The sequence below is a fragment of the Papilio polytes genome, unplaced genomic scaffold (assembly GCF_000836215.1).
Source record: "Papilio polytes unplaced genomic scaffold, Ppol_1.0 DF822067.1, whole genome shotgun sequence".
In the NCBI taxonomy this organism is placed as follows: domain Eukaryota; kingdom Metazoa; phylum Arthropoda; class Insecta; order Lepidoptera; family Papilionidae; genus Papilio; species Papilio polytes.
Window position 1 is genome coordinate 7,013,388 of NW_013527137.1, and position 26,416 is coordinate 7,039,803.

At 38.0% G+C, this 26,416-nt stretch overlaps 6 protein-coding genes across 11 annotated transcripts; 3 read left to right on the forward strand and 3 right to left on the reverse strand.

Annotated features, from left to right (window-relative positions):
• Positions 1-1,916: 1,916 nt before the first annotated feature.
• LOC106107011 (glucose dehydrogenase [FAD, quinone]-like) lies at positions 1,917-6,471 on the reverse strand. Of its 2 annotated transcripts, none has more exons than XM_013287678.1 (5): positions 6,362-6,471; positions 4,555-4,633; positions 4,244-4,387; positions 3,903-4,036; positions 1,917-3,762 (listed from the first exon to the last, which is right to left on the reverse strand). In XM_013287678.1, exons 3-5 carry the CDS (start codon positions 4,383-4,385, stop codon positions 2,221-2,223), a joined length of 1,818 nt encoding a protein of 605 aa, XP_013143132.1. In that variant the 5' UTR covers positions 4,386-4,387; positions 4,555-4,633; positions 6,362-6,471; the 3' UTR covers positions 1,917-2,220. The 2 variants fall into 2 exon arrangements, with proteins under 2 accessions (XP_013143132.1, XP_013143133.1); XM_013287679.1 differs by lacking the exon at positions 6,362-6,471 and adding an exon at positions 5,682-5,976.
• A 408-nt stretch (positions 6,472-6,879) lies between these two features.
• Positions 6,880-11,462, reverse strand: LOC106107139 (cytosolic endo-beta-N-acetylglucosaminidase 1). Its single transcript, XM_013287850.1, has 9 exons — positions 10,263-11,462; positions 9,756-9,904; positions 9,424-9,572; positions 9,196-9,344; positions 8,865-9,030; positions 8,454-8,711; positions 7,356-8,332; positions 7,161-7,272; positions 6,880-7,036 (listed from the first exon to the last, which is right to left on the reverse strand). The coding sequence occupies exons 1-9, from the start codon at positions 10,574-10,576 to the stop codon at positions 7,028-7,030; spliced, it is 2,283 nt and encodes a 760-aa protein (XP_013143304.1). The 5' UTR covers positions 10,577-11,462; the 3' UTR covers positions 6,880-7,027.
• LOC106107140 (beta-1,4-galactosyltransferase 2-like) lies at positions 10,446-14,480 on the forward strand. Of its 4 annotated transcripts, none has more exons than XM_013287853.1 (5): positions 10,446-10,535; positions 12,083-12,280; positions 12,475-12,942; positions 13,171-13,527; positions 13,807-14,480. In XM_013287853.1, the coding sequence occupies exons 3-5, from the start codon at positions 12,506-12,508 to the stop codon at positions 13,991-13,993; spliced, it is 981 nt and encodes a 326-aa protein (XP_013143307.1). In that variant the 5' UTR covers positions 10,446-10,535; positions 12,083-12,280; positions 12,475-12,505; the 3' UTR covers positions 13,994-14,480. The 4 variants fall into 4 exon arrangements, with proteins under 4 accessions (XP_013143307.1, XP_013143305.1, XP_013143308.1 ...); XM_013287851.1 differs by having other exon boundaries at positions 10,451-10,535; positions 12,061-12,280; XM_013287854.1 differs by having other exon boundaries at positions 10,451-10,535; positions 12,061-12,249.
• A 142-nt stretch (positions 14,481-14,622) lies between these two features.
• LOC106107137 (DNA polymerase nu-like) lies at positions 14,623-19,939 on the reverse strand. 2 transcript variants are annotated; one of them, XM_013287848.1, is made up of 13 exons: positions 19,674-19,939; positions 19,506-19,578; positions 18,380-19,435; positions 18,181-18,297; positions 17,986-18,115; positions 17,048-17,282; positions 16,667-16,908; positions 16,451-16,581; positions 15,556-15,837; positions 15,329-15,483; positions 15,080-15,250; positions 14,866-15,000; positions 14,623-14,760 (listed from the first exon to the last, which is right to left on the reverse strand). In XM_013287848.1, the coding sequence occupies exons 1-13, from the start codon at positions 19,777-19,779 to the stop codon at positions 14,639-14,641; spliced, it is 2,955 nt and encodes a 984-aa protein (XP_013143302.1). In that variant the 5' UTR covers positions 19,780-19,939; the 3' UTR covers positions 14,623-14,638. The 2 variants fall into 2 exon arrangements, with proteins under 2 accessions (XP_013143302.1, XP_013143301.1); XM_013287847.1 differs by having other exon boundaries at positions 14,623-14,763; positions 19,674-19,936.
• A 208-nt stretch (positions 19,940-20,147) lies between these two features.
• Positions 20,148-23,184, forward strand: LOC106107138 (vacuolar protein sorting-associated protein 41 homolog). The gene is made up of 2 exons (XM_013287849.1): positions 20,148-20,712; positions 20,836-23,184. Exons 1-2 carry the CDS (start codon positions 20,271-20,273, stop codon positions 22,956-22,958), a joined length of 2,565 nt encoding a protein of 854 aa, XP_013143303.1. The 5' UTR covers positions 20,148-20,270; the 3' UTR covers positions 22,959-23,184.
• A 589-nt stretch (positions 23,185-23,773) lies between these two features.
• Positions 23,774-26,415, forward strand: LOC106106914 (regulatory-associated protein of mTOR; the record flags this gene model as incomplete). Its single annotated transcript, XM_013287572.1, has 6 exons — positions 23,774-24,121; positions 24,871-24,973; positions 25,201-25,322; positions 25,936-26,055; positions 26,165-26,311; positions 26,392-26,415. Coding segments are annotated over exons 1-6 (693 nt in total), but the record flags the coding sequence as incomplete, so codon positions are not given.
• Between the last annotated feature and the right edge of the window lies 1 nt (position 26,416).

Sequence of the window (26,416 nt, forward strand, 5' to 3'; positions counted from 1 at the left end):
CCTCGCCGCGATAATTGCAAGGTGCCGCCGCAACCGTGAGATTCATGTGGATTTGTATTCTAAACAATTAACTACGCTATGGAGAAAGTACGTAGTAAAAACATGAAATTAGTCATTGTTGCTTCAGTTTGTATAGGCCGCTGAATGAAGCGGTCATCCACCCCTGGCTAATTGCACTGTCCTTCACATTCGCATTCTATTACGTTTGCTTCAGTTTAATTTAGAAACAAAACTTGGATTTCGATTGATGTGTTCCCATAATGGAATAAAACAAATTAAAGTCCGACTGACTTATATTTCACAGTTGTAAAGTTGCTAACGAGACCAGATTTTGACACTTTCTACGCATCGCCACGACAAACAGTTATACAATTCTTAACAAACTGTGAAACTAAATAGAGTTTTGAGAAAAGTAAACCTAATTATAAAAAAGTGAGTTAACAGCTTAAAACAAGAAACCCACGACTTTTTAAAATGTTATTTGATGTCATCGGAATAATATGATAGTGTAGAATTCCATCTTGACCTAGTTCTTACTAAAACTCTATTTTAGTTTACAGCTGCATGAAAAGAAAAATATATCTAAAGTTAAAAATAAATCGAAATATGGTCAACAGGAAATTACATAAGTGATACAAATCGTCTCGGATTTCATAACCATCAACTATATTTGTAAGTATCGATTTGCATTAATATGCTCACGATGTAAGTGTTATGTAAACAACTATACAGTTATGAAAATTATTGGATGAAGACAACAAGTAAAACCTATGTACAATACATAAAAATAAAAAATGAATTACTTATAACCATTTTGTGGCCACAAAATTGTTAAATAAACAAGTTAAGGTGCTACGCATGCTTGTCAGTGGGAGAAAGCTGTCGCGCGCTGTCCGGTCAGCGAGCTTCTATCCTCACGCCGCGCCGCAAATGGGGTCGGCAACACGCAGTCACAGTGACATTATTTGAGGTAACTATATCGTGATTCAATTCGATACGGTACAGCAATAGAAATGGTATCAAATCACGTAATACTGAACGCAATTGAATTACATTTTGTGTAAAATTAAATTTGATTCAGGTAATAATGTAAATCAACTTACGAAGTTTTGTTACTTTTCAATGTAAATACAAAAGTACTTTGTTTATAGGAGAAAGGAGGAAGATATCAGTATTTATATAATAAAAGTTTTCCGTATAATATGTTATCAGTAGCACGTTCATCTAGACATTACTTCAGAGATTTTTACATAGATAAGAGTCCGCTGAATTCTCGCAGCAAATTATTTGTGAAATATTTAAAACAGCTTTCTTTTTCTCTTTTATTTTTAAATAAGTAAGTAGTTGAATTAATCGTAAAGTCAAGGCATGATATAATAATATTAAAAACACCAATGGTATCCGTTGCACTGAATTTGAAACGTTTGTTTTAAGTTAAATTATTTTACTTAAGTACTCAGTTGAAATATACATTTGGTACTAAATAAGTTGCAAATTCCTGTATCCATACATTTACATAGTTTAGAGGAAGCTCTTTAGATTGTTTTAACAAAAAACTAATTCCCATATTAAGTTGTAATAAATACTATCTTACTGGCACCCATGCAGCCGGCCCTGTCTCAACAGACCGACACTTCCGTTACAACCGGAAGCAACCCTAAAACTTGGGGCGTTCGCAGATGGCGACCACAAGTTGTATCATGTTTAAAATTAATGACCAGTAGTTTTATCTACCTCGTTTAAATGTAATGTTATTTGTTACTTATACATAGAGATGCATAATTGCACAAGTGACCCCGTAAAGTCAACATTTGTGACAGTTATGTAAGACGTGTCGATATCCCTCGGGTCACGTCACGTCACGCGACCGTGTCCATTACATCGACGTTACGTTGTCGCCGCGCTGCCCTTTGATGGATTGAATATTAAATCATAACAAGCTATAATTGATTGTTAAATAGAGAAAGTAACTTATTTAATGTTATGAATATTATAATACAGACTGTTAATGAATTATTTACAAATGTTTAAATATAAAAGCATGTGAAACAGAAATAGGAAATGATAGGTTCTCCCACGGATAGTGGACGAAAAGACACCTCATGTAGTTTTATATGTATTTTATTTCTGCTTCGAACTTGACATGGACATATTACGAAGAACATCATGAAACTATAATACTGTGTAAACCTAATACGTAATATAAATAAATGTTTAGTGTTAAATTGCTTTTAAACCCTGTTTGATGAAATCGGCAGCTCTTTCTGCGATCATGACGACGGGCGCATTGGAGTTGCCGCGGATGATTGTGGGCATAACGCTGGCGTCGGCGACACGCAGCCCCTGCACGCCGCGCACGCGCATCTCAGCGTCTACCACCGCGCCCATTGCCGCAGTGCCCACAGAGTGCCACGCTGACATTGCCGAACACCGCGCTATGCATTTCACTTTGCTGTCGCCTTCCAATGCTCTACATTCTTCAATATCTAGATCGATAACACGAGCATTTTTACTCTGGAAGTAGGAGGTGTTTACCAGAGCCCATGCAAGATCCATCGCTTCAGGGTACCCTTCCAAGTCCCTCGGATCACTAAACGTGCCCGTGTATATCAAGGGTGGGTCCAAATAATCCGTAGACTTCAAACGTACTCTTCCCCTTGATTTCGGTTTTAGATTTACGACAGCTAAAGATATTAACTCTCTATCCCTGTTTTCAGCGTCCAGTTGTTCGCATATCTCTTTCTTGAATCTCAAAACATTGAGGCAGCCTTGATAAAAATTGCTGCCGACCGGGGAACAGGTCGGGTAAATGGCGAAGTCGGGCACGTTGGCTCTAGCCGAGCCTGATAGCGATATGTAAACTCCGATATCCGTCGTCTTAGCGAACGACCCGCTGCGATCGTATAAGTATTTTATAGCATCTAAGTACTTACTTCGTTCGTCGGAAAAACAGGTTCCATTATCTGCAGCCAAATAAGTTAGCACCATCACGTGGTCGTGGAGATTTTCCCCGACTGCCAGGTCCTTGATTAGCTCTATTCCTAACTCCTCTAAATGCTTTTTTGGCCCGATCCCAGAGAGCATCATCAGTTTTGGCGAATTAAATGCACCCGAAGATAAAATTACTTCCTTGTTCGCATAATAATGGTACTCTTCTTCTTCGATCATTACTTTCACACCGATTGCTGTACTATTTTCTGTTAGAACTTTGACAACCTGCGATTCTTTTAAAACGAATAGATTATTCCTTTTCGCTGCATTATTGAGCAAACCTGTGAGCGAACTCTGTCTCTGGCCATCCTTGATATTGTGGGAGAATCGACCCACGCCAATATTTTGGGGATTCGTCATATCTTTAACAAGTCTAAATCCTAATTCTTGAAACGCCTCAATAAACCTGTCGGTGGTGTAAGTGGATTCGTTTTTCCCTGAGACCTCCATCTCTCCGCCGAAGCCGTGGTACTCGGCCAACTCGGGCTCTTCTACTATCCTTTCATCCGTTAGATGTTCCGTCTTCTTAAAGTATGGTAGTACTTTGTCCCACGTCCACTCCTCACTTATAAGATCGGCCCACTCATCGTAATCCGCAGGGAAGCCCCTAGCGTACACCATGTCGTTCAAGGAACCGCTGCCGCCCAACATTTTCCCTCGCGGCTGACCCTGGCTGCCGCCCTGCAGCGCCTGGCTCGAGAATTCATTGTTCACCGTCGTAAAGTTCCAATCGTATGGGCTTGATTTCAACACATCTTTGAAACCGGGCACCTGAAATCGGTTAATTTAAAATATAGAAAGAGATTTATTTATTTATTTATGTAGCTGAATAGAACAGATACTACACTTTGAGATTGAGTACAGATTGAACGACTTCATTTTTTTAAGATTTACGTTAGGTAGATATTCACAACAGAGTCCTGTGGCGGGTCGCCCCCCGCCTCTATCAGTAACACACTGAGGGCGCCGAGCTCGCTGAGCCGCGCCGCCAGCGCCGCGCCCGCGCTGCCGCCGCCCACCACGACCATGTCGTAACTAGACCCATCTGCAATCAATATTCTAACAGGTAACCTAACCACTAACGAACTCTTTCTAGGTATAGAAATTGCATTCTCTTTCAGATTAGTTAACTGTTTTGTTAAAATAGTAGCAATAAAGCATCCACTAATATTCTTAAGTGATTAGTATTTAAAACCGTTATCCACCTTCTATCGTTTATCATATAGGTGTGAGAAATTATATAGAAACTTACTTGGTATATTAGAGTGTGGCGGCCAAGACTCGCAGAGCAAGCACTGTGCGGCCGTAAAGAAATGCAGCGCGGTAGAGAACGCCGCACCCGACACACCTCCCGCACCCCCCGCGGCCCCCGCGCCGCACACTCCACCCAACATGTCTTATTAATAAAATACTTTATTGTTATAAAGTTCTTAGTTTTACGCGTCGGCATAGTAATCCAGAATTAAACAATAATTATACTTTATTCATCCAATGATTTAAAAAAGGTATAATTAACGTTTTAAAAATAATTAAATAGTTAATAAATTATTTAAAATTGCTTACCGCTAAACTAACGCCGTAGTACCCTGTCTGTTGATCCCGACCGCGCCGGACAAACTGTGCCGAAAGCTACACCTGTAAACTATCAACAAATACAACAATGTTAACAGGTTAATTAATTTTAATGCATTAATAATGTTGAAACGCTAATTGTAATTAAAACATGACCATACTTTTTCGTAACTAGTGACTTACTACGATTTTGTCCGCGTTGAGGTCAAAAACCTTAAATCAGCGTGCGTTAATACGCACGAGTTTTTATATCGCATTTCACTGCTGCAGCGAGTCCCGCTTTAACATCGCCCTTACTTTTATATCATTTGGCCAAATAACTATGTTTCGAAAGGAAAGTTTTTAACACAAAAATACTTCGTAATGATTAATTGCTGTAAGTTTTTACATGCCATCGTAAAAAATACTTAGTATGTCAATTGGTTTATTAACATATAATAAATTACGCATAAACATTTATAAATGTTTGTTGATTTTCATCTCTTTTATGCGTGTGTAGTTTTTTGCAAGTTTTTTTTTTAATTATGCGCCTGCATTTAAATTTGTAGCAAAAGTATAAACGGTAGAAAAAGTATAAAATAAAACATTTTATCGTTTTGTCGTGAATCTAATAACTTCCTAAACAATTTATTCAATTCAAATAAATAGAATTTTGTTAGAATTTAATTCCCTAAAAAAATTAACAAGCACCTTCAATTCCAGTTAAAACTCTCCTTTTCAACTAAGCGTATGCTAGAACATAGTCCAGGTTTACGACAGGAATAAACCGGGTTAAAATCCACAGGCATGTGTTTTTGTATTACTGCGCAATTAAATTTATTTTACTAAAAATATTGCATAGTTTAATTATCCTAGTAAAATGTACCATTGTAAGTATATCATTCTTGTGGTAGTAACGAATAAATTTTCCGATTCACTAAACCACAGATTATACTATAATTTTCGTGTTTTTTACATAAATGAGGTAACATGGCTATATTACAAGTAGTTGGTTTTGTTAGTTTTTTTTTATCTCTTACGTCTATCTTCTTATCTTCATAATCTCATTATAATCCTTTTATACTTGCGCTACCAAAAATAACAGAAAATATATAAAAGTAGGAAAACCCGAAACTTACATAGGGATTACCGCAACAAAAATATTTTCTTCCGTTATTTCCGAATAATCCGTGTCCACGGCCACGCGACACACGTCAATATTTTATAGTTAAACAAAATAGATATAGGTTCAGAACGGACACAGTGTAATACAGCGTTTGACGACATTTTTTAAAGAAATAAGCCGCGTCTATGCGAGTAGTGGCTCGTGAGCGCTTGCTGCTGAGGTGAATAAACTGTATCTCATTAAACATATCGATATGAAAATGAGCAATGCGACGTAGGAAATCGTCGCCCGCGCCGATGTCTTCACTGAGAAAGAAACTGGGAAACATTTAAGTCTTCGTGTCTCTTTATTCATGATCCGCTGCGTCGCGTCGCCGGCGCGCAAACGCGGCAGTGGGCGGCGACACTTAACGACCCTAATATCGTTACTTATGTATATCTCGATTAAAACAGATCTCCTGACTAATTATAGACAAATCAACAAATTATAATCATAAAATATAAGCTTTGTAAGCTATTGTCCAAAATATTTTAAAAGTAAATATGAGTCGAACGCCGAACTACAAAAATCCTAACGAATTGAATTTACTTGTGAAATACATCATCTCTGGCTCTGAACCTATACGTTTTAACTGCAAACATTGTGATCAGTGAAAGGAAAATTAATTATCTAATTTAAATAAAAATAACATACCCAAATGACCGGAGAGCGATCGTTTTCTATTCTCATATCTCCAAGAACTCATTCAATATAAATGTGTAAAAAATAAGATCAACTCGTGTTTATCTCAACAAGTATTATCTGTATTATCGACGTATCGCAATCTTTCTCGCTCTGAATATAACAATAATGTGTTTTTTTTTTATTTTGCATTATTTTGTATCGAAGTACATCTTAATAGATTTCATATGATCAAAATTTACTTGTTTTTCCGTGTCTAAATCGAAGACGATCAGTCTTCTTGATAACTTTTCTTGTATATCATTATAATATAGAAATTGTTTTTGTACTTAATTGAATCACTTAAAAATTTTGTGTGAGAGTAATAAGATAGTAATCTTCCATTATTATCAGATAAAGAGTATTTTAATAAACTTCCCCTATGAATTTGTATTTCTTTAAAAAAAGGCATTGTACTAAAGTAAACAGGAGATTTCTTTATCATCGGTAGCGCTTTGCAAATACCGTTATTAATCTGATAAAAACAACAGTTAAATGGTATACTTTATTAGAACGTAATTTACAATACAATACAAAATGTTAGACATAATACATGACGATGATCCCAACATGAAGATAAATATCCGGCTACGAGTAATAGCCGTGTATGGAATGTTCAGGTGGTTCACGACGATATGGTCACCCCAACTGCAAAAAATATTATGCAAAACATATTTCCGTGTTTTACATTACTGGTCTTCTCGGAAGTAACACTGATGCTTAGACTAGACATAATTAAAAAAACATTTTTGAGTGAACATTATAAGTTTACCTTTGCGTCCTGGCAGAGTCCGAAGTGTCCGAGCAGCAAGGGCCCCTCGGCGCGGGCCGTGCGGCAGTCCACGGCGGCCACGCGCGCCTCCCGCGCGCTCACCACGTAGTACCTGCACAGCACCGAGCTCCGTCAACACGACCACTTCTACAATCCTTCTCTTTTTAACCTCGTTTAAAAATCGCTTTTATTTACCTTACGTTCCAACCGAAATGGTTATCCACGGGCACGTAAAATCCCGGCTCATTAAGCCACATATACTTCTGCAGATCATTGAAGCCGGGACTGGAGTTACACGGCAGGGCATAGGTGAGTGAAGAGCTGCTAGCCGGCGGCATCTTGCCTTCGGAAACGGTTCCTCCGAATAACACAATTTTCGTCTCTTCTCCTTTCGCCGACAGCACGCGCAGGATCACGTTCAGATATTGATCCGGATGTTTGACTAAATTTTTAGTGACGACACAAGCGATCAAGTCGCCGTCGAAGGGAAAGTCGCAGTGCAGCAGCCTGAGGCAACGATGCCCGGGGTCCACCTTGTCCGAGGGGTTCAGTTTGAGACATGACCCGCCGATAAAACTGTCTTTAAAATAAGGTTGCAGACACTCCAACTCGTTGGGCACGGGCGCCAGGGCCAGACGAATTTTCTTAGGGTTCTGACCGAGGCGGATATACAAGGAGGTCTGAACCATGGAACTGTCGGATTCGCCGGCGTTGCTGTCGGTCTCCGCGCCGGCGCCGGGGCGAGGACCGGCCGCCGCCGCGCTGGGCTCGGGCTGATCTTCCGCCTCCTTGAACGGTGCAACTTTGAACAAATTTCGGAATGCGTCGGTCACTTTACGTGAGCTCGAAGATTTTTCTACGTTTTCGTTCTTCTCATCTTTCTCCTCGACAGGAATGGAGTTGGCTTCTGCTGCGGTCTCGGATTTGGTTTCTTTGACTACGGACACCCGCGAAGCGTTAACGGATAATGATTTTTTTGTATCTAATCCGCTTCTGGTGAGCTCGAGGGACCGTCTGCAACGAGTCATCACCGCCTTGTTCTTGAACAAGCCATGGCGGGAAGCATTGATGATGTTCTCGAGCATGGAAAGCAGGTATCCGTGGGGACCGTGTGTTGAATTTAGCTGGTACTGCATGTGTCGCAAGTTGAACCACGGCCCTGGGCTTATTACCTAAACGCGAAGAATAATAAAAAATATTTACTAATATGAAAATATGCTGGAATTGAAACAATGAAACCGATTGGTTGAAATCAGTGTTTTTCTTCGTTTGCTTATAATTGAAGTGTAATACCTCGCCATAGAAGCGGCGCTTGATGCCCTGTCCGCGACAGAAGGAGGACGCGAAAGGCAAAGTGCAGGGCAGCTTAGTGTTGAGGTAGGGCCACAGGCTGCCCCACAGCGCGCGCTCGCGCAACAGGAACTGCTCGTACGTGTTAACCTTGGGCGTGAACATGTCCACGTCGCAAGAGGCGTCCGAGCGCGCCTCGTGCGTCCACGCCGGCGCGAACACCGCCAGCGAGAACCCGTAGCTGTGCGCCAGCTTCACCGCCTGCCCCGGAGACACTCACTCTTTACTCTTCTGACATAAGCTTTACACGCGTCGATACTAAGTTACAGATATCAATCTCCACTGTATATTAAGTACGGAAGATCTTCCAGACGCCGACAAAGAAACAAATATAAATAATTTATATTAACTCACCTCCTGCGTATTGAACTGGCCGCCGCCGTAGAAATTTCGTCCCCAAACGTCGATCCCCACGTAGACGTCGGTGAGGCGCTCGCCGGCCGCCATCGCGCTCGCTCGCAGCTCGTTCTCCGACCACGAATAGTTCGTAAAGATGCCATCGCACACATCGAAGAATGCCCTACATTGGAAGCTCATTACCTTATTTACCAAATACTTCATATTTTTAAAACTTTACTCTTTGATGTTACTGCTGTAACTGTAGTCAAAATGCCTAACGATATCAATAAATTAAGTGAATAAGCAGACTTAGCATGAAATCCTCGCAGCGTAGAACGAAACAAACCTGTTCTTTTCATTGAGACAGTTCTGCCAGTTGAGGTGTCCGGCGACGGTGACGCTGTCGTACCAGAGCAGCAGCGCGTGCGGCAGCGCGGCGTGCAGCTCCCTGTGCAGCAGCTGCACAAATGTCACCAGCTCGCGCGGCCGCGACACCTGCATGCACAGCGCCACACTCAAATACTTACCACACACGTATTTAATTGCAGAATAATAATACAATTAGGTAACAAACCTTGTTCTCAACGTTCAGTAGCCATCCATCGAAACTGAGTGTTTTCGCGATAAAGACCAAGGCGTTGGCAAAGTCTCGCATTTTGTCTTCTGAGGATAAGATATTCTCCCAAAACGTTGCACCTTCGCTCCATTCTGTTATTATAGTTCCTATGGAAGCAGTAACATGTGTAATAAATACATTTTAATTAACCAATTATGTCACAGAATTTTTACAGAAAGCGACGCAAAGACGAAAATATTTTTCTCTGCTGTTCGGTATATAAATGAAGATAGTGCAAGTGCAAAACTCAAAAATAGCAGAAAATAAAGTCGGGACTTCCAAACACATACCGATAACCTGAACCCCGTGCGCATGACCAATGTTGATCCATCCCAGAGGCGGTATGGTCACGAGGTGGTGGCTGAAGTAGCAGAAAATGTCTATCCCGCCCCAGTTGTAGAACGTGTACGCTTCATGGTCATTTGTACCATCCACCACGCTAAATAATATCAAAGTTAAAATAATCATATAACTACGCAAATTCTAAAATGTAAAATCTAACAAGTAGATTATTCTTATTCTATTATTTATCTTAATTTGAAACAAAGAAGCGTATGGATAGTATAATTAATTATTAGTCCATTTGTTTTAGTAAAAATGAGATTAAATTTAAATTTTAGATTTTTTTTAAATTTTATATTAATATTAATTTAAACGTTATTTTGAGTCATAATTTTACCGATTATAATAAATACAGATTATAATTAAATGAACATCAATGTTGAATTTTACATATTTACAATATAAAAAAATATTAGTAGATTTATGAAACATTTTTATCAATAATTCTAACTCACCAATCGTCATGATATCCGTTGGCCATATCGTGACATACCAATGTTTTTGGTAACTTTTTTATACTTTGACGTTCAATTAAGTCTTCCGTTTCCGTCGTATAGTGACAGAAAGTTTGCGGGGTTTCCAAAAATGTTTTTCCAAAATCTTTATTGATATCCACATTTCGAATAGCTTGTTGGCTGTGAGGCTTCAACTCCGTACATAGCGTTCTCCATGAAGGAGGATCTTTTAAGAATTCCGTAATATCTTCGTATGTAACTAGTGGCTTGCAGGTTCGTTCCCGAGCCAAACTTATTTGTGAAATCTGAGACATTGCCTTTTCATGAAGTCAGTCAGTGCCAATATTGTATAAACGAAGCTCAAAACTATTTTATATACTTTAATTTAATAATAATATAATGTAAATTACCAATAGAACGCGATTTATTTACTTTGAGTCCAGACTTCAGAGTGACATTGACAAATGTTCGCCACAATGGCGGGTGATATGAATGCACGTAAACAAATGCGTTGAAATGAAGTTGCAAAGTGTATTAGTAATTAGAACACAGGTCAATGCCACAATAATTAAACGCAATATTACATTTGCGAAACATCAATTCCTCTTATGTGTAACGCGAGTGATTTAATACCATTACTGTATTTTTGTCATACTAATTTCATTGTGCGCTTATCCTACGAAATAATATCAAATCTACTAGATCTTATACCAGTGCAGGGTACATGCACATGTACATGATCTATCCAATGATATCAGAGATATCAGAGAAATTACTTTATAAGGATGATATTGAAGGAAAATTAATAGTGTTAATTATCCCCTTTCTTTGTTTATATTATTGTTAAAATTAATTTGTTCTCAATATTCCGTTTAAATGGATTAATTTGATATGGTACGCAAATTACTAAAACATCACACCTCCATGTATCTCAGCTTTTAAGTTGCAACAAAGATGGACATCGGTGTTCCCCCTCTGGAAACATACCCCCAGGAATTGGTTAACTTTCGTAACAATGAAAAATATATACAAGCAACATAATTGTGATTCTTAGATATTTTATGTACCATAAAACAATAGTGGAATATTTCCTATTAGTGTGGGACTAGTTTGTCCTAGATTTGATAAAGAAATAAGGATGTGTGTCACTATTGATAAGTATTGTACAAATGATTAAAATATGTTTGTTAATATACAATAGTAAGTACCTAGTATGACCTTAATTCTAGAATTGTCTGTATGTCATTTAAACTATATAAAATGCAATCGGTCAATTTCATTTTGTGATGGCATATCTTAAGGGACAATGAATCTCATTGGTCAATCATGGGACAATTTTACCAATTTTTATTTTCACTGATAGTAATATACTTAACTGTCTTTAAAATACTCCACTATTTTTGGCTAGTACTTTATCAAATTTCCACATTTCAAATCTCTTTTTAGAAAGCTATTGTATTATTTTTGACAATAGCTAGAAGAAAAATATATTAATATCTTATTTGAAAAGGAAAGTTGATCTTATATCAAAGAAGATAAAAGCTATTTCCTTATTTATTATGTGAACTTTATGGAATAACATTTTCAAGTAATAACTTTTGAATAAACAAATCAATTCATATACTGTTGCTAGTAAGCTAACTTTATATTATGAAAATTAGAATGCATTTTAACCCCACTATTTAAACAATTTATGGAGCTTAAATACTTGGATATTCAATGTTTTATCCCTTAAAAAATGTGATAGATTCTTTTTTTTTATAATTGCAACACTCACTTGTCAATTTTTCATTTTCAGATTGTTTTCTTTCACATTTCAGTGATTGTCAAGTTTTACAAGAGAAGTGATAATTGAATGAGATTGCTGTAAACATCTAATAATTAGATTAAAATAAGGATAACTTTTGTTAAAAAATCTTCAATGATAATATATACATCAAATAAAGGTGATAATTGAGTGCTGATTCATCTGTAATAATTGAAATAGGTTTGGTTAATAACTGAAATATTTATCTCTAGTAAGTGGCCCCTTGTATGTTTATGTAATTAAAATAACTCTATTAACCTAAATAAACCTCGGAATGGTAACAAGGGCAGTGTTCCTACATTTTGAACATAAACTACAGAATACATTACCCATACTACTATTCAAAATTGGTAGTAATTCTACCATAAACTATTTGTAATTAAGTTACATATAATTTTTTTTCAGGTAAATGTAGGGATATAGTAAATTTACCCCAATGCCTAAATGTTTTCCAATAAACAGACTATTGCAGTTAAAGATCAGCTCGTGCGTAATCTTTCTGCTATGTTTAGTAGCAGTCATTCAATTTTTTGCTTCATACGGCCGATATCACTATGAACATATACCTAGAGAACACTTGACGACCAACATCTTTTTCCGAACTAATCCTAAATTAGAAGTAAATAAAGAAAAACCCAATTGTAACTATGATGGGATACTACAAAGTACAAGTTCCATTGACACAAGGAATGTTCCAAGGAAGTTTGGTGACTTTACAACCAATGGGCTGGTTAACGGTAGTTACACTCCGGAGAACTGCAACCCTCTTCTAAGTGTTGCCATTTTAGTAACATACAGAGACAGACAGAATCAATTAGACACATTTATCCCATACATGCATAATTTCTTGAGGAAGCAAGGCATCCATTACACGTAAGTATACATTAACTAGTTATTTTATTCATTTGATGTTCTCTAGTATTATTATAGTATTTCTTAGAGTATTTCATTTCGCTAAACTTTCTGCTTCACACAGTTATTGAATAGTCTTAAAAATCGCCTTAAGTCCAGCAATGCATCTGTAATTCCTCTGGCATTGTTGATATCAATGGGCTTTGTTGATCACCGTGTTTACCTCCTTATGTTTAATTTACATTTCAGTATTTACGTAATAGAGCAACAAGATGAGAAACCCTGGAACAAAGGCCTGCTTTACAACATTGGGGCTAAGCAAGCCATTGTGGACAAGTTCCCATGCCTCATCTTACATGACATCGACCTGCTGCCGCTGGACAGTGGCAACCTCTACTCTTGCCTGCACGAGCCTCGGCACATGAGTGCTAGTATTGACAAGTTCCGGTTTGTTCTGACGTACGACTACCTGGTCGGCGGCGCGCTCGCGATACGCTCTGACCAGTATATTGCAGTCAATGGCTTCTCCAACAAATTTGAAGGCTGGGGCGGAGAGGATGATGATTTTGCAGGCAGGCTAAAGGCAAAGAATTTAAAAGTTATTAGGTCAGTTCCACTATCTTAGTATAAATGCATATGTTTAGATGGACAAATGAGATGTAGTTTATAAAGTCCTGAACAGCTTAACAGATTTTGATGATATTTGGCACAGATGTAGAACATAGACTGGAAGAATACTTAAGCTAGTTATTAAGTTTTTACACTTTCTCGCAGACAAAATTTATTATTATTTTATAATCTTTTTTTTTATATTCTTTTGACCAAGGATAATGTTCAAATACTTATTTCTTAGATATATATTTGACATAAGTAGTTTAATTTCAGATACCCACGTGAATTGTCGAGGTATACGATGCTGGTGCATCCCCAGGAGAAGAAGAACAGAGACCGCAGCCGGATTCTGTCAGAGAACCAAATGAGCCACAACAAAGACGGGCTCAGCACCGCAGAGTATGCAGTCAAAAGTGTGCACAGAAACACATTGTTCACACTTATCGGTGTTAAAACATGATTTATTGAAACTTGTACATAAAAGGAAAGTTAAACAAGTTTAGATGCTATATATGAAAGGAATGCATTATTCTGCTTATTTCGAAAGTGATACAAAATACGAGACATTTCAATAAAATGTTTTACTTTTAAATAAAAGAACTTGCTATTGACCTGCTTGGAAAATTTTGCAAGTGTCAAATATGTGCGTTTTGAATTTTTTTATCATGTATGTCTACGTTGTATTGAATTACAGGGATTACACTATAATTTTTTCGTGATTTAGTTTTTTTTCATATAGGTTGTTCATTATTTTACTATTTTAGAAAGTTATTCAAAGAGTATTTTAATTCTGTAGATGACTAATTTCATGTAACATTGGATTCAGGAACACGAGTTCCAAGGATAAAAATGTTCATTAACGTGCGATATCACAGTTTATTTAAATTTCATGTAAAACCATAGGTAATACTGCATGTAATAAAAATGACTAGGTTTTTAAGAATGTACATTTACGTTTTACGTAATTCCATATTACTTTTAAAGAATGTACACTTCAATTCCAATACAATATATGTTTTAGTATGTTTCTGATTATTTATTTATCATTGTTATTTGATTCCTTTGAAAGGTGAAAACGAAATAGACAAATTGTAATTCAATAAATTTATTCAGTTTGTGGTGTGAACTCCTCCATTTGCCCCCAATTGGGTCCGCAGCGCAGCGCCACCGGCAGCCGCGCCTGCAGCCCGCACGCCGGACCGCAACCCTCCATCGCGCGCTGGATCACTGCTGCACCATACACTACGCCTCAATTTATATCATTTAGACACATCCAACCATCCATCTACCCTCTGAGTCGCAAATAGAGTAGCAAGGCGAGGCAGTGCGCACCTGCGGCCTCGTGCAGGTGTTCGTGGCGCACCTCCCACACCAGCTCGTCGTGTATCTGCAGCAGCAGGCGCGCGCGCCCCGCCAGCGCCGCCGCGCACCGCACCATCGCCGTCTTGCACACGTCCGCCGCGCACCCTGACACACGCGACACTGCACCCTCAGCTGGCCAGTCGATAGTGGAAGAGGAATCGAAAGTAACGCGACTTAACCGGACCTTGTATAATGAAGTTGATGGCTTTCCTCTCCGCCTGCGCCCTGGCGGCGGCGTGCGGGCTCGCGATTTCCTTGAAATGCCTCGCTCTGCCGCAGGGCGTGCGCAGCGTGCCGTCCCGCTCGCACCGCGCCACCACCTCGCGCCCGAACCTCCTCAGCGACGGAAACGTCCCTGGAGTGATGACCGTTTGCTCCACATCAGTTACGGTGAGCTACCAAATGACGTACTTGGAAGCGGAGCATAACTGACGGTTGAAGCTGGCGGTGACCTCGAGCGCGCGGTCGTAGCCGAGGCCGAGCACGTCGGCGAGCTTGTTGGCGCCGGCGCCGTACATGCTCGCGTACACCACGCGCTTCGTGCGCTCGCGCTCCTCGCCGGTCACGGCCGCCTCCTCCTTGCCGAGCCTACACCTCACAACGAACGCTCTTTAGAAGGGATCACTCGGCACTCCTCCTACCGTAACAGTGCGTGTGTACCAGGTGGCGGCGAGCAGGGTGAAGAGGTCGGGGCCGCGCAGCGCGGCCAGCAGCGCGGCGTCGCCGGCCGCCAGCGCCAGCACGCGGCACTCCACCTGCCGGAAGTCCGCCGACACCAGCAGCCGGCCCGCGCGGCTCTCGTACAGCGACCGCAGGTTCAAGGCCTCCTCCTCTTCCCCAAACGGAGCGGGGAACATACTGAGGGCGAAGGGCGCCTTGGGCACGGCCTGCAGGTTGGGAGTGTTGCAGGCGATCCGCCCCGTGGCCGCCGCACTCTGCTCCCTGCTCGACGATTCGTAATTAATAAAATAATTGCTTACATGTTGTTACTTGTCGATCTATCGTTCTTTTGAAGTAAAGGTGTTGGTAGGTTGTTTATTGAACCAGTCGTCTCAAATTTGGTCACCAATCGTTGAAAACTTTGAAGTACTACCGTGTCTGCCGTAAAATGGGCGCAATGCGCACAACGTTTGCACTAACGAACACTCATTCTGATAATATAGTTTTATCATTTGCACATGCTGCTCAACCATGTAACTTGCCATGGTGATATATAATCAGTGACTGAATAAGAAAAAAGATAATTTACAGATCCCGCCCAAACAAAATGGCCGTCACAGATTATTCATCTACCCGTCCTTGTTGAAAGACCCTTTATTACGAACTAATTTTATTTTTACTTTAGACTTGAAAAAATGAATGAGAACTAGACTAGACAAGCCACATCATAGCTAAACAAGATTTACTTTAATAAAAAAAAACATTTTCAGTTTTAACAATGTCCGGCTCAATGGACCTTTCACCGTTAAAATGAAATAAAAAAAAAAAACGTTAATACTAAACTAGTCAAATCACAAAATGTTCAGGCTTAAGAATGTATCAAACACATTTTTACCACACAGGTCTGACGACCCCGTCCCGCACACACTGCGCTATCCCCAGCAGGAAGGTGCTGTGCGCCTTGTGCAGGTGCCGGTACTCCAGGATCAGTTTAGGCAGCGGATGTTTATTCATTAAGCTTCGCAGCTGAGGAAAGCAGGAATTGACACAAAACAAACACGATCCAAGTGATAAAAACTCGATGTGACGAGTAAATAACTACTACAGTGACCATTGTCTCGGAAGTGGATTTAGCTCCCTTGCAGATGGTCTCCCGGATCTTGACGTTGCAGTGCGAGTCGAGCTGCAGCTCGTCGTAGAGGATGGCGCGCACCTGCGGCGCGGAGGTGAGCTGGAAGACGCGGCCGGCGGCGCGGTGGCTCGCCTGCTCCACGCGCTGCATGCGCGCCACCAACAGCCGCTCCATGCCTTTCAGTTTCTCCATGTTCACGCACACGCCCACTCTCTCCATCTCTAATCACACCATATTAATATTGGACTCCTACTTCGATGAAACTTCAATATTAAGCAATTTCTCCTAAATTAGATCAAAATATAATAAGCCAAGTTTTATTTTCCGAACATAGAGATAATCGCCTGAGGTACAAAGTACCTGAAATGATGGGCAAAACCCGCATTTCGATATCCATAAAGACCTTCCACAGGCCTTGATCGAGCAGCGATTGCTGAACTCTCTGCCAACAGTGTTGTAACAGCATCAGGTACCACGCCGTCTTCTGCAGTCCGCACTCCGTCGCTATGGTGAACTCGGCCACGTAACCTATCAGCTTTTGTACTTGTGAAAAGTTATCGGGTGGATTGTCAGGGTCTAAAAGGCTCCCGCCGACCTGCAAAGATGAACTTACGATATGTTAAATACAGAAAAACAAATGGTAATTAAAAAAAATCTTCGATCTTTTAAGTCCGAAACTACACCTTTAAAAGTAAAGAAAATTCTTCCGGGTTTTATTGTCAACCTGCCACTATCGCTACTGGTCATCCATTCATCCCTTGTCCTCGGCCTTCCTCTACCTTTGTAGTCATTCACATTCAATCTTAATCTTTCTAGTTTATGTGATCAGCATCTCTTCGCATAATATGTCTATGCCACTCTAACCTTTTGCTTCTCAATTTTTCTATGACTGGTTCTACTTTCAAACTTCCTCTAATAACACCTTTCTTTTATTTAACAGGGCCGGCTCGCCCCCAGTAATACCACGACCATACAGAAGACATGCGTGAAATGGAAGCAATTCCGTGTTTCGTCTGATGAGTGTGGTGCCGGAGGCCTTATTTAAGTCCCTTTCTCTTTACCACCCTTTTCTTATAAGGAGAGGTTGGGAAGAGGAAGTGGATTTGACGGTGGAGAAGTTGCATAGGAAGGGGAAATATCTACATTATGTGCGTCTCTTCCTCCGTCGTATAAGGGTAGGCAACGCATCTGCAATTGCGGATGTCTATGGGCAGCGGTCGCTTCGACATTTTGGCGAGATCAGGTAGCCGCTTGCTCGTTTGCCACCTTATCTTATAAAAAAAATGAAAGATACTTACCTTTACATCAAGAAATTTCGCATTACACATGTCGATGGAGATCCCAAATTGATTTACGAAATGTGTAATAACATGTTTACCTTCGTAACAAACCAAAGAGTTTTTATTCAGAAATGTTTCTAACGATTCACTGAAACATTTTCTCAAACGTTAATAAAATTATAATTGTTTACAAAATTTGTTTAATTGCCGTACCTGTATTTGGTTGATGAATTTGTTAAATAGTAATATTTATCTTTAGTAAGAATCATAATTCCTTCTGCTATATCCACGTCCTCAGTGTGCTGTTTGTTTAATTGACAAAAACCATTCCTGTTAATTATAATTGAATATCTTCATTCATTATTTTTGTAGTCAAATCGTAGTATGCTATTGTTTAAATTATTTTAGTTACCTATAAATAAGGGTTATAGCTATTTCTTCGTCACTATATTCAAATAAATTTAAAACATTTAAAGATTCATTTTCGATAGTTGCTATGTCGTAAGTTAACTCTTTAACAGGAATTTGGGATTTAATTGGGGGAATAAATTTAGGTTTTACAATTCTTTCTTTATTAGCATCTGTTGTAGATCCTTGTTTCTCAACGTTATTCACTTCGCTTAAAATTTTTGGTTTACAATATTTCATAATTCCATTCTGGTTCGATAATTGTGCTTGTACTGTTCTTTTATATTTACTTTGTTCAATGTTTGTATCTGGCGTTTTTAATGAATTTTCCTTGCTTATTGTACCAGTTTCATTGGCATGCAGGTTTTCGCTTGGTACTTCTGGTTCAACAGGGTTACTAGGATCAACATCATTTAACCATGTCTTAACACTCTTAGAATATTTCTGTTTACGAAAACTCGATTTAACTACTTTACTGTCTTTGGGGTTTTTTTTAATTTTCTTGGGTAAGAGATCTTCAATATCAGCGGGATGTTTTTTAACCCGTTTTTTTGAAGTTTTACTTCCGCGTGTTTTGCTGTTATTATTTTCCACTGGTTTATTAAGGAATTCTGGTTCAGACAATTTCGTTGCTTTTACATAATTTTCACAAGTATCTTTTTCAGTATTATTAACATCCGATAGCAATTCAGTGTCAAACATATCCTCCCATGGTACTTCATCGGCATGATCTAAAGTTTTACTTTCTTGGCGTACTTCGTCATTGACAATGTTTAACAAACTGCTAGCGGGGGGCACTGGTGTGATGTCGTTATTAAGTGAATTTGAATGCATATTTTGATGTGCAATTTGCGGATTAACATCTTCGTATACACATTTAACAAGTTCATTTGATGTTGGTACTACTGGATTTTCACACGGCATAGTATTTGTAACCAAATCAACTCCATTTTGTAGACTACTAACTGTATGATCATTGCTCAAATTATCATTTGCAAAATCAATAACAATTTTTTCACTGTTAGAAGGAGGAATATGATTTAAGTCCGAATATCTGAAGCTGTAAAAGTTTAACAATCTTAATTAACAATAATAATTAAACTCGTGTGACGATTAACTGAATAACTTACTTGGCGGTCTCCGTATTAGAATATGGACGTGTATTGCCTATGTTAAAATTATTTCTGTTGCTAGCAAGATCATCTGTAAAAAGTAACATATTTTTCGGCTGTCTCCTTTGTTTGATTTATTTTTAACGTTTCATGCCCACTACTTTACTACTTAAAATTATCTCATACCCTTGGTGTTTTGCTGAATCAAAACTTTTAAAACTTTTCGACCGAAGGTTGACAAGTATTTCTCATATTTTCTTCCAGCTATTTCGTGTAAATTATTAAAATTCATTTTAAACTTAATTAAGCTGCTTATAAAAAAAAAATACTTTTCGCGCGTTCTTCGAATAGGGAACTGCTTGTTTGTATCAGTATTGCTAGAATTAATAATTAATTAATAATTTCGATCACATTTTGTCTATGTCTTTAACGATAATCAAACAACTTTTAATATTGTACAAAACGAAAAAAGTACACTGATAGTACTGATAGCATACTCACAAAAATAGTTTTCGATTTTTTTTATTTTAATCGTATGTGTGCGTAATTTCAAATACTTAAAGACAAATACCTACTGAAGTTACTGGTATTTAGTAAATAGTAATAACATATAGCAACCCAACTTAACTCAATGTCAAAATTGTCATAATTATAAAAAAATATCAAAATACAAAGACGAATTGAAATAAAACGGAGAAATTGAACAAAAACACACATTTTGAAAATAGTTTACACTGTAATTGTCTGATCATGTGATTGTCGCTATTAACAGGAACAAAATAAATGAAGATGACTTTAAATCAAGAGAGCTGTGATAACTTGTCTTCGGACGGGGAGCCAAAGCTAAAATATGATAGAATGGGTAATGACGTTCAAAATATCTTAATGACTGATGCTGTGAGTTGTATTTGTGTTCATACTAAGTTTATATGCCTCGGCACCCAATGGGGAGTCATACACTTACTTGATCATGAAGGGAACACCGTGCCATTTTCGCAAGACAACAACCAGAAGGACTTACAAGCGCACGCTATTGCTGTTAACAAGATATCTGTAGATGAGAATGGGGACTACATAGCGAGTTGTTCAGATGATGGCAAAGTGTTGGTTTACGGCTTATATTCTAAAGACAATACACACAGTCTTACTTTGAGCAGAGTTGTGAAGTCGGTAGCTTTGGATCCATTCTACTACAAATCTGGAACGGGAAGAAGATTTCTTACAGGTATTAATATTAACATAAATATTTGAATGAAAGTATTGATGTATGACTAGTTAATGTAAGAATATCTGGTAGTATGAAAATCAGGGAAAACTATCATAATAATAATTATTTCTTGTATTACAGGTGATAACAAATTAACTCTATATGAGAAGACATTTTTGAATCGTCTTCGCAGCACAGTTCTCTGCGAGTGTGAGAGCTATGTGCAAGCGATAGCCTGGCACGATCGGTTTGTAGCATGGGCGAGCGAAGTTGGTGTACGTGTCTATGACCTTGTAGCAAGGTGTTCTCTAGGCCTTATTCAATGGGAAAAAAGTTTGAATAGATCCATAGAAGATTTTCGTTGTAACTTACTCTGGTCTGCCCCCAAAACCTTGATGATTGGGTGGGTAGACACCATAAGGATATGTCTGATTCGAAAACGAAGCTCTATCGAGTTACAGACGAGAGATGACACAGAATATTTAGTAGATCCTGTTTACACATTTCAAAGTAAAGAGTACTTTATTAGTGGCCTTGGCCCTTTGGATGATCAACTTGTACTTCTTAGTGTTCCAAAGGAACCTGATCCAGAAACAGGAAAATCACAAAGACCCATTCTAATTGTAGCAGATTATAAAGACTGTGAATTTAATGAGTTTTCCGCTGATACTTTAAACATTCGAGGTTATGAAGAAAACTCATGCAATGATTATTTTTTAGATATGTTAATTGAAGAAAATCGGTTTTTCATTGTATCACCTAAAGAAATAATAGTCGCCAGTCCATATGATATTGATGATAAAGTAAATTGGCTCACAAAGAAAGGAGAGTTTGAAAGAGCTATTGCTGTGTTGGATGAAGTTGGTGGCAAAACTAGTCAGCATTCTGTAGTTACTGTTGGCGTTGATTACTTAGACCATTTATTATCTAATCAACAATACGATGCAGCAGCAAAAATATGCGCAAAAGTGTCTAAAAATGATAAAATCTTATGGGAGAATCAAATCCTTAAATTTGATGCAGTTAAGCAGTTGCGAGCTGTTAGCACTTACATTCCTCGCATTTCTGAACAAGTCTTAAGTCCACACATTTATGAATTAATTCTTAATGAATATTTAAAGGAAGATCCACAAGGATTCCTTAAATTAGTGAAGGAATGGAATCCATCTCTGTACAGAACTGGTGTAATTATTAACTGGGTTCTTGAACATTTATTAACTACCAAAGTAGATAATAATGTATATTTAGAAGCATTGGCTTTGCTTTATTGCTATCAAAAGAAATATGATAAGGCTCTCACCACCTATTTGAGTTTACAACATATGGATGTTTTTAAACTGATCAAAGAGCATGATATGCATACAGTAATATATGACAAAATTCTTAATTTAATGCAACTAGACTGTGACAGAGCCATATCCATTCTACTGGAGAAGTTTCCTGTTGAACATATTGACAAACAACATGGAAAAACAAAGATACCAGTTGAGGTGGTGGAGAAACAGCTGGAGAACAATGATCTATACCTGTTCAAGTATTTAGATGCTTATAGCAAAATTGAACCAAATGGCCGATACCATGGAAAGCTAATTAAGTTATATGCAAAGTATGCGCGGCCCAAGTTGTTGCCATTCCTAAGATGTAGCGATAACTATCCTATTCAAGAAGCTCTAGATGTATGTCAAAGTAATGAATTTTATCCAGAAATGGTTTTTCTTTTAAGTCGCATTGGTAATACGAGAGAAGCGTTGCAGATTATAATAGAGAAGTTAAATGATATAAACCAAGCAATCAACTTTTGCCAGGAACACAATGATAAGGAGCTGTGGACAGACCTCATACAGCAGACTGTGGACAAACCTGAGTGTGTCACATTGCTACTGAAGAGGATAGGGAACTACGTAGATCCGCGCATGTTGATTCAGCACATACAACCTGCCTGTGAGATCAAGGATCTTAAAGAGTGTCTGGCAAAAATGATGTGTGACTACCATCTCCAAATGTCAGTACAAGAAGCATGTAAAGTTATTACCCTCAGAAACTATTTCGATTTACATGAAAAATTGATAGCTGGTCAACAGAGAGGAATATCGGTGACAGATGACTTCTTGTGCCATGTCTGTCAAGGCAGAATCATAGTCCGGGACTTGTCCAATGCCTCAAACCTCATAGTTTACAACTGTCGGCATTCATTCCACATAGATTGTCTACCCAATGGTATATTGTGTAATAATTGTTATGTATGCAGTGCAGTTAAGATGTGACATGTTTTCTGCTCAATGTTTATTAAAATAGGACTATATATTAAATTAACCAATATTTTCCCAAGTAAACCTAAATACTGATTAATATAAAATGTAATTTTATGTTACGCTGATAATTAGTTTATTTATATGACACTATCAGTAATTGTGGTGTTTGGTAATGAGGTGGCTTGTGTTATTTTCCTGGTATTAGTCCAAACCTCATAATATTAAATCATTAACAAGTCTTGTTTTTTTTTTCACCTATGTTAATTCCATTAATGGTTTTCGGAGAACAATTCTTGAGTACTTGCTACACATGATTAGTAATATTGGTGAATGATGAGACAATCCTGTGGTAATGCGACATTTAAAGAAAGAAGAGTCGTCTGTAACCGACATACATATACATTATGTGGAAAAGACAATAATTCTAGATTTCTCAGTAAAAAATTCATAATCTCTTGCATTCTAAAGATTTTAATGAAGTTCCGTGGTCAATGTCATACTTTATATGAATAGGAAACATTAATTATTCCGATTCTAACTTCCTATATCTGATCTACCCTCACTATAATGGCGCATTTGCTTAGCCTTCATATCGTATGTAGGGACTCCCCATGTAACGAAATTAAACAATGCTATACCTTATCAGTATATTGATATTGACCATAGTCAATGGTCAATATCAATATACTGATAAGGTGCGACATATTATGGTGATCAAAATGAAAGAAATTGTATTCATACATATTTAATTAATACGTACCTTTAGTTAGAATTATTAAGTTTTTAAATCAGAAAAAAATAACAAAAATAATTATTTGGCAAGGTTAAAATGAATAACCAATGCGTAGAAAGTGACAGCTCTTTATTGTTTATTCCCATGTGGTGTTGAAAAATGGACGCGCACATGATTCTGTGAAGTTTAAAAAATGTTTTCTTTACGTATTAACGAGCGTTGAATATTAAGAACAGAAGTAATCGTGTTCAAGTGTTAAGTGACAATGACAGAAATGCCTCCTTATCTCGCCGTTAAAGATGAGGAGAAAAATAGTGGACAGACAGATAGTGAGTGTTCAGACTCTGAAGACGATTTGCCTCTAAGTTTTAATAAACCGAGACACATTGAGCCTATCAAAGGTGCAGAACGCGAGGAGCACTCGTGGAGAGTTAAAGAAAAGGTGAAAATTAAAATTACCTGGTGTCGTATCTGCAAAAAATTGAATTGCGTATAACTTGCTGAAGGACACGTTATGTTGAAAACAAACGCACATGGGATGTTTGCCTTGCATTTACTATTATATTTAATATATTAAAATGAAGATATTTTTGTAGATACAACAGAAATCTCTAATCTTACATTTTTGTTTATTGTTATTGTTTTAGTTAATGTTTTGTTTACATAATTTCAAATATAAAATGTCAATATTTTTTTAAGTCAAACATATTTGAAATCGACTTTACACTACTGTTTAGTGTACAAATATAAACTTGTAAGTAATTAAACATCATAACATTATAACATTTATTCTTAGTCAATAATCAAATGTTCCATAATGTTTCTTTTAAATTAAAACTAAACTAGCGCTTGACCATGATCCCACCTGATATTAACATTCAATTATTACAATATTTTATTTCCTATAGAGAAAATAATGTTAATGCCATAGTTGTATACATAAACTGCTTGCAACAAGAGGTTCTCAAATGTAAATGATTAATTGTAATTCTAAAAAAATCTGTGACTATCCAACCACTGTCTGTGTACTTTTATAATTAGAGAATGTGAAAATAAATTTTTATAATTGATCTAACTAATTTAAAAGTACCTAAGTTTAATAAATAAACTTAAATATATGTAGGATCAATGTTAGGTAGGTTTAATGTTAAAACACTGATTTGTTAATATAACATGTAAATGTTTGTTCAGTACAAGACACACTGTGTAGCGCTGGTCCTCTGCCTCAATGTGGGCGTAGATCCTCCAGATGTGGTGAAAACTCAGCCCTGCGCCAGACTTGAATGTTGGATTGGTATGTCTCATAGAACTAAAACTTCTAATTTGATTAATGTATTTTCTTTATTAACACATTAATTGTCAATACATTACAAAATCTTTTTAAATTTTATGTACATCTTGATATCTTTCAAAGATCAATGTGGATTTTATTATTGTTGACTATTTAATATTTTTGTGTAACTGTGGATAGTTTTAAGAGATGAAAGGAAGCAGTTTGTATGAGTACAATTTGCATGTCAGATCCGAACTCACTGTCCCCGGGCAAAGCGCTAGAGAGTATTGGGCATGCGCTGCAGACACAGTACGAGCGCTGGCAGCCGCGCGCGCGCTACAAGCAGTCCCTTGACCCCACCAGTGATGAGGTACTACTATAATTCATCTCTTCTAAATATTCCCACAGTGCAATATTAATTCTTTGTATGTATGTATGTATGTATATGCTATACATATAAAAGGTTACATATCTTTCATATACAAGAAATATAATTTTTATGCATTTCTACAAAAAAATATCGAGCTATCGACCGTATATTTTAGCGCGAATTAAAAAAATAATGGTCATTACAAAAATTTAAAGGCGATTTTTGTTATCGGCAACGCAAGTACGCCATGTCACCGAAATTTGGAATTTTTCTTTTCATATCAAACACACTTACAAACACTCCAATTTAGATACTTATATAGATTAAGGGTTTTTAAAGCTTTACTGAGCTTGCAAAAATTGATATAAATGCCTAATGAGGTCAATGGTAATTCATTCAAATTAGGCTAATTAGTTAGCCGGCCGCGGCGGCCTTGAGACGGCCGTCCAAATACTGAACGCCGCTACAACAAGACTTTTTGCACATATGTTGATGTTGAAATTATTATTTTATCAGCTTTTAAAAGTGCCGTAATGATTATACACTGTCTTAGAGGGTTCAATTTTAAATTCACTAGTAAATGCAGTTAAGCAAGGTATGAATATGATTGTAGATCAAGAAGTTGTGCTGTTCGTTGCGCCGCAACGCCAAGGATGAACGAGTTCTGTTCCACTACAATGGCCACGGCGTGCCCAAGCCCACCAACCAGGGAGAGATATGGGTCTTTAACAGAGTAAGAGTTTGCAGATAAGATATAGCGCCGATGTAGATACGATCATATACGTGTTCAGTAGATGGTCAATAGATTGACGGCTATCTGTATGTGTGTGTGTGTGTGTCAGGCGTACACGCAGTACATCCCGCTGTCGATGTACGACCTGCAGACGTGGATGGGCGCGCCTTCGCTCTACGTCTACGACTGCTCCAACGCCGGCATCATCGTCGACAACTTCAAACAGTTCGCTGAACAACACGAACGCGATTATGAGGTACATACAAGACCAAGTAGTACATTATCAAGTACAAGTTTGGGTGTATCTACAAGTTACAAGATATTTGTTGTTGTTAGATGCAGGCGTCGAGCGGGCGGGACA

Coding starts and splice junctions, on each gene's coding strand:
- LOC106107011 (XM_013287678.1), bottom strand. CDS start 4,385: ATGTTGGGTGGAGTGTGCGGCGCGGGGGCCGCGGGGGGTGCGGGAGGT. Junction 4,037..4,243: donor GCCACACTCTAATATACCAA/GTAAGTTTCTAT, acceptor TATTGATTGCAG/ATGGGTCTAGTTACGACATG. Junction 3,763..3,902: donor ACCCGCCACAGGACTCTGTT/GTGAATATCTAC, acceptor AACCGATTTCAG/GTGCCCGGTTTCAAAGATGT.
- LOC106107139 (XM_013287850.1), bottom strand. CDS start 10,576: ATGTCTCAGATTTCACAAATAAGTTTGGCTCGGGAACGAACCTGCAAG. Junction 9,905..10,262: donor AACGGATATCATGACGATTG/GTGAGTTAGAAT, acceptor GATATTATTTAG/CGTGGTGGATGGTACAAATG. Junction 9,031..9,195: donor TGTCTCAATGAAAAGAACAG/GTTTGTTTCGTT, acceptor CTTCCAATGTAG/GGCATTCTTCGATGTGTGCG.
- LOC106107140 (XM_013287853.1), top strand. CDS start 12,506: ATGCCTAAATGTTTTCCAATAAACAGACTATTGCAGTTAAAGATCAGC. Junction 12,943..13,170: donor AAGCAAGGCATCCATTACAC/GTAAGTATACAT, acceptor TTTACATTTCAG/TATTTACGTAATAGAGCAAC. Junction 13,528..13,806: donor AAGAATTTAAAAGTTATTAG/GTCAGTTCCACT, acceptor GTTTAATTTCAG/ATACCCACGTGAATTGTCGA.
- LOC106107137 (XM_013287847.1), bottom strand. CDS start 19,779: ATGAATTTTAATAATTTACACGAAATAGCTGGAAGAAAATATGAGAAA. Junction 16,582..16,666: donor AATCCACTTCCGAGACAATG/GTCACTGTAGTA, acceptor TGCTTTCCTCAG/CTGCGAAGCTTAATGAATAA. Junction 14,764..14,865: donor ACACCTGCACGAGGCCGCAG/GTGCGCACTGCC, acceptor TGTATGGTGCAG/CAGTGATCCAGCGCGCGATG.
- LOC106107138 (XM_013287849.1), top strand. CDS start 20,271: ATGAAGATGACTTTAAATCAAGAGAGCTGTGATAACTTGTCTTCGGAC. Junction 20,713..20,835: donor GGGAAGAAGATTTCTTACAG/GTATTAATATTA, acceptor CTTGTATTACAG/GTGATAACAAATTAACTCTA.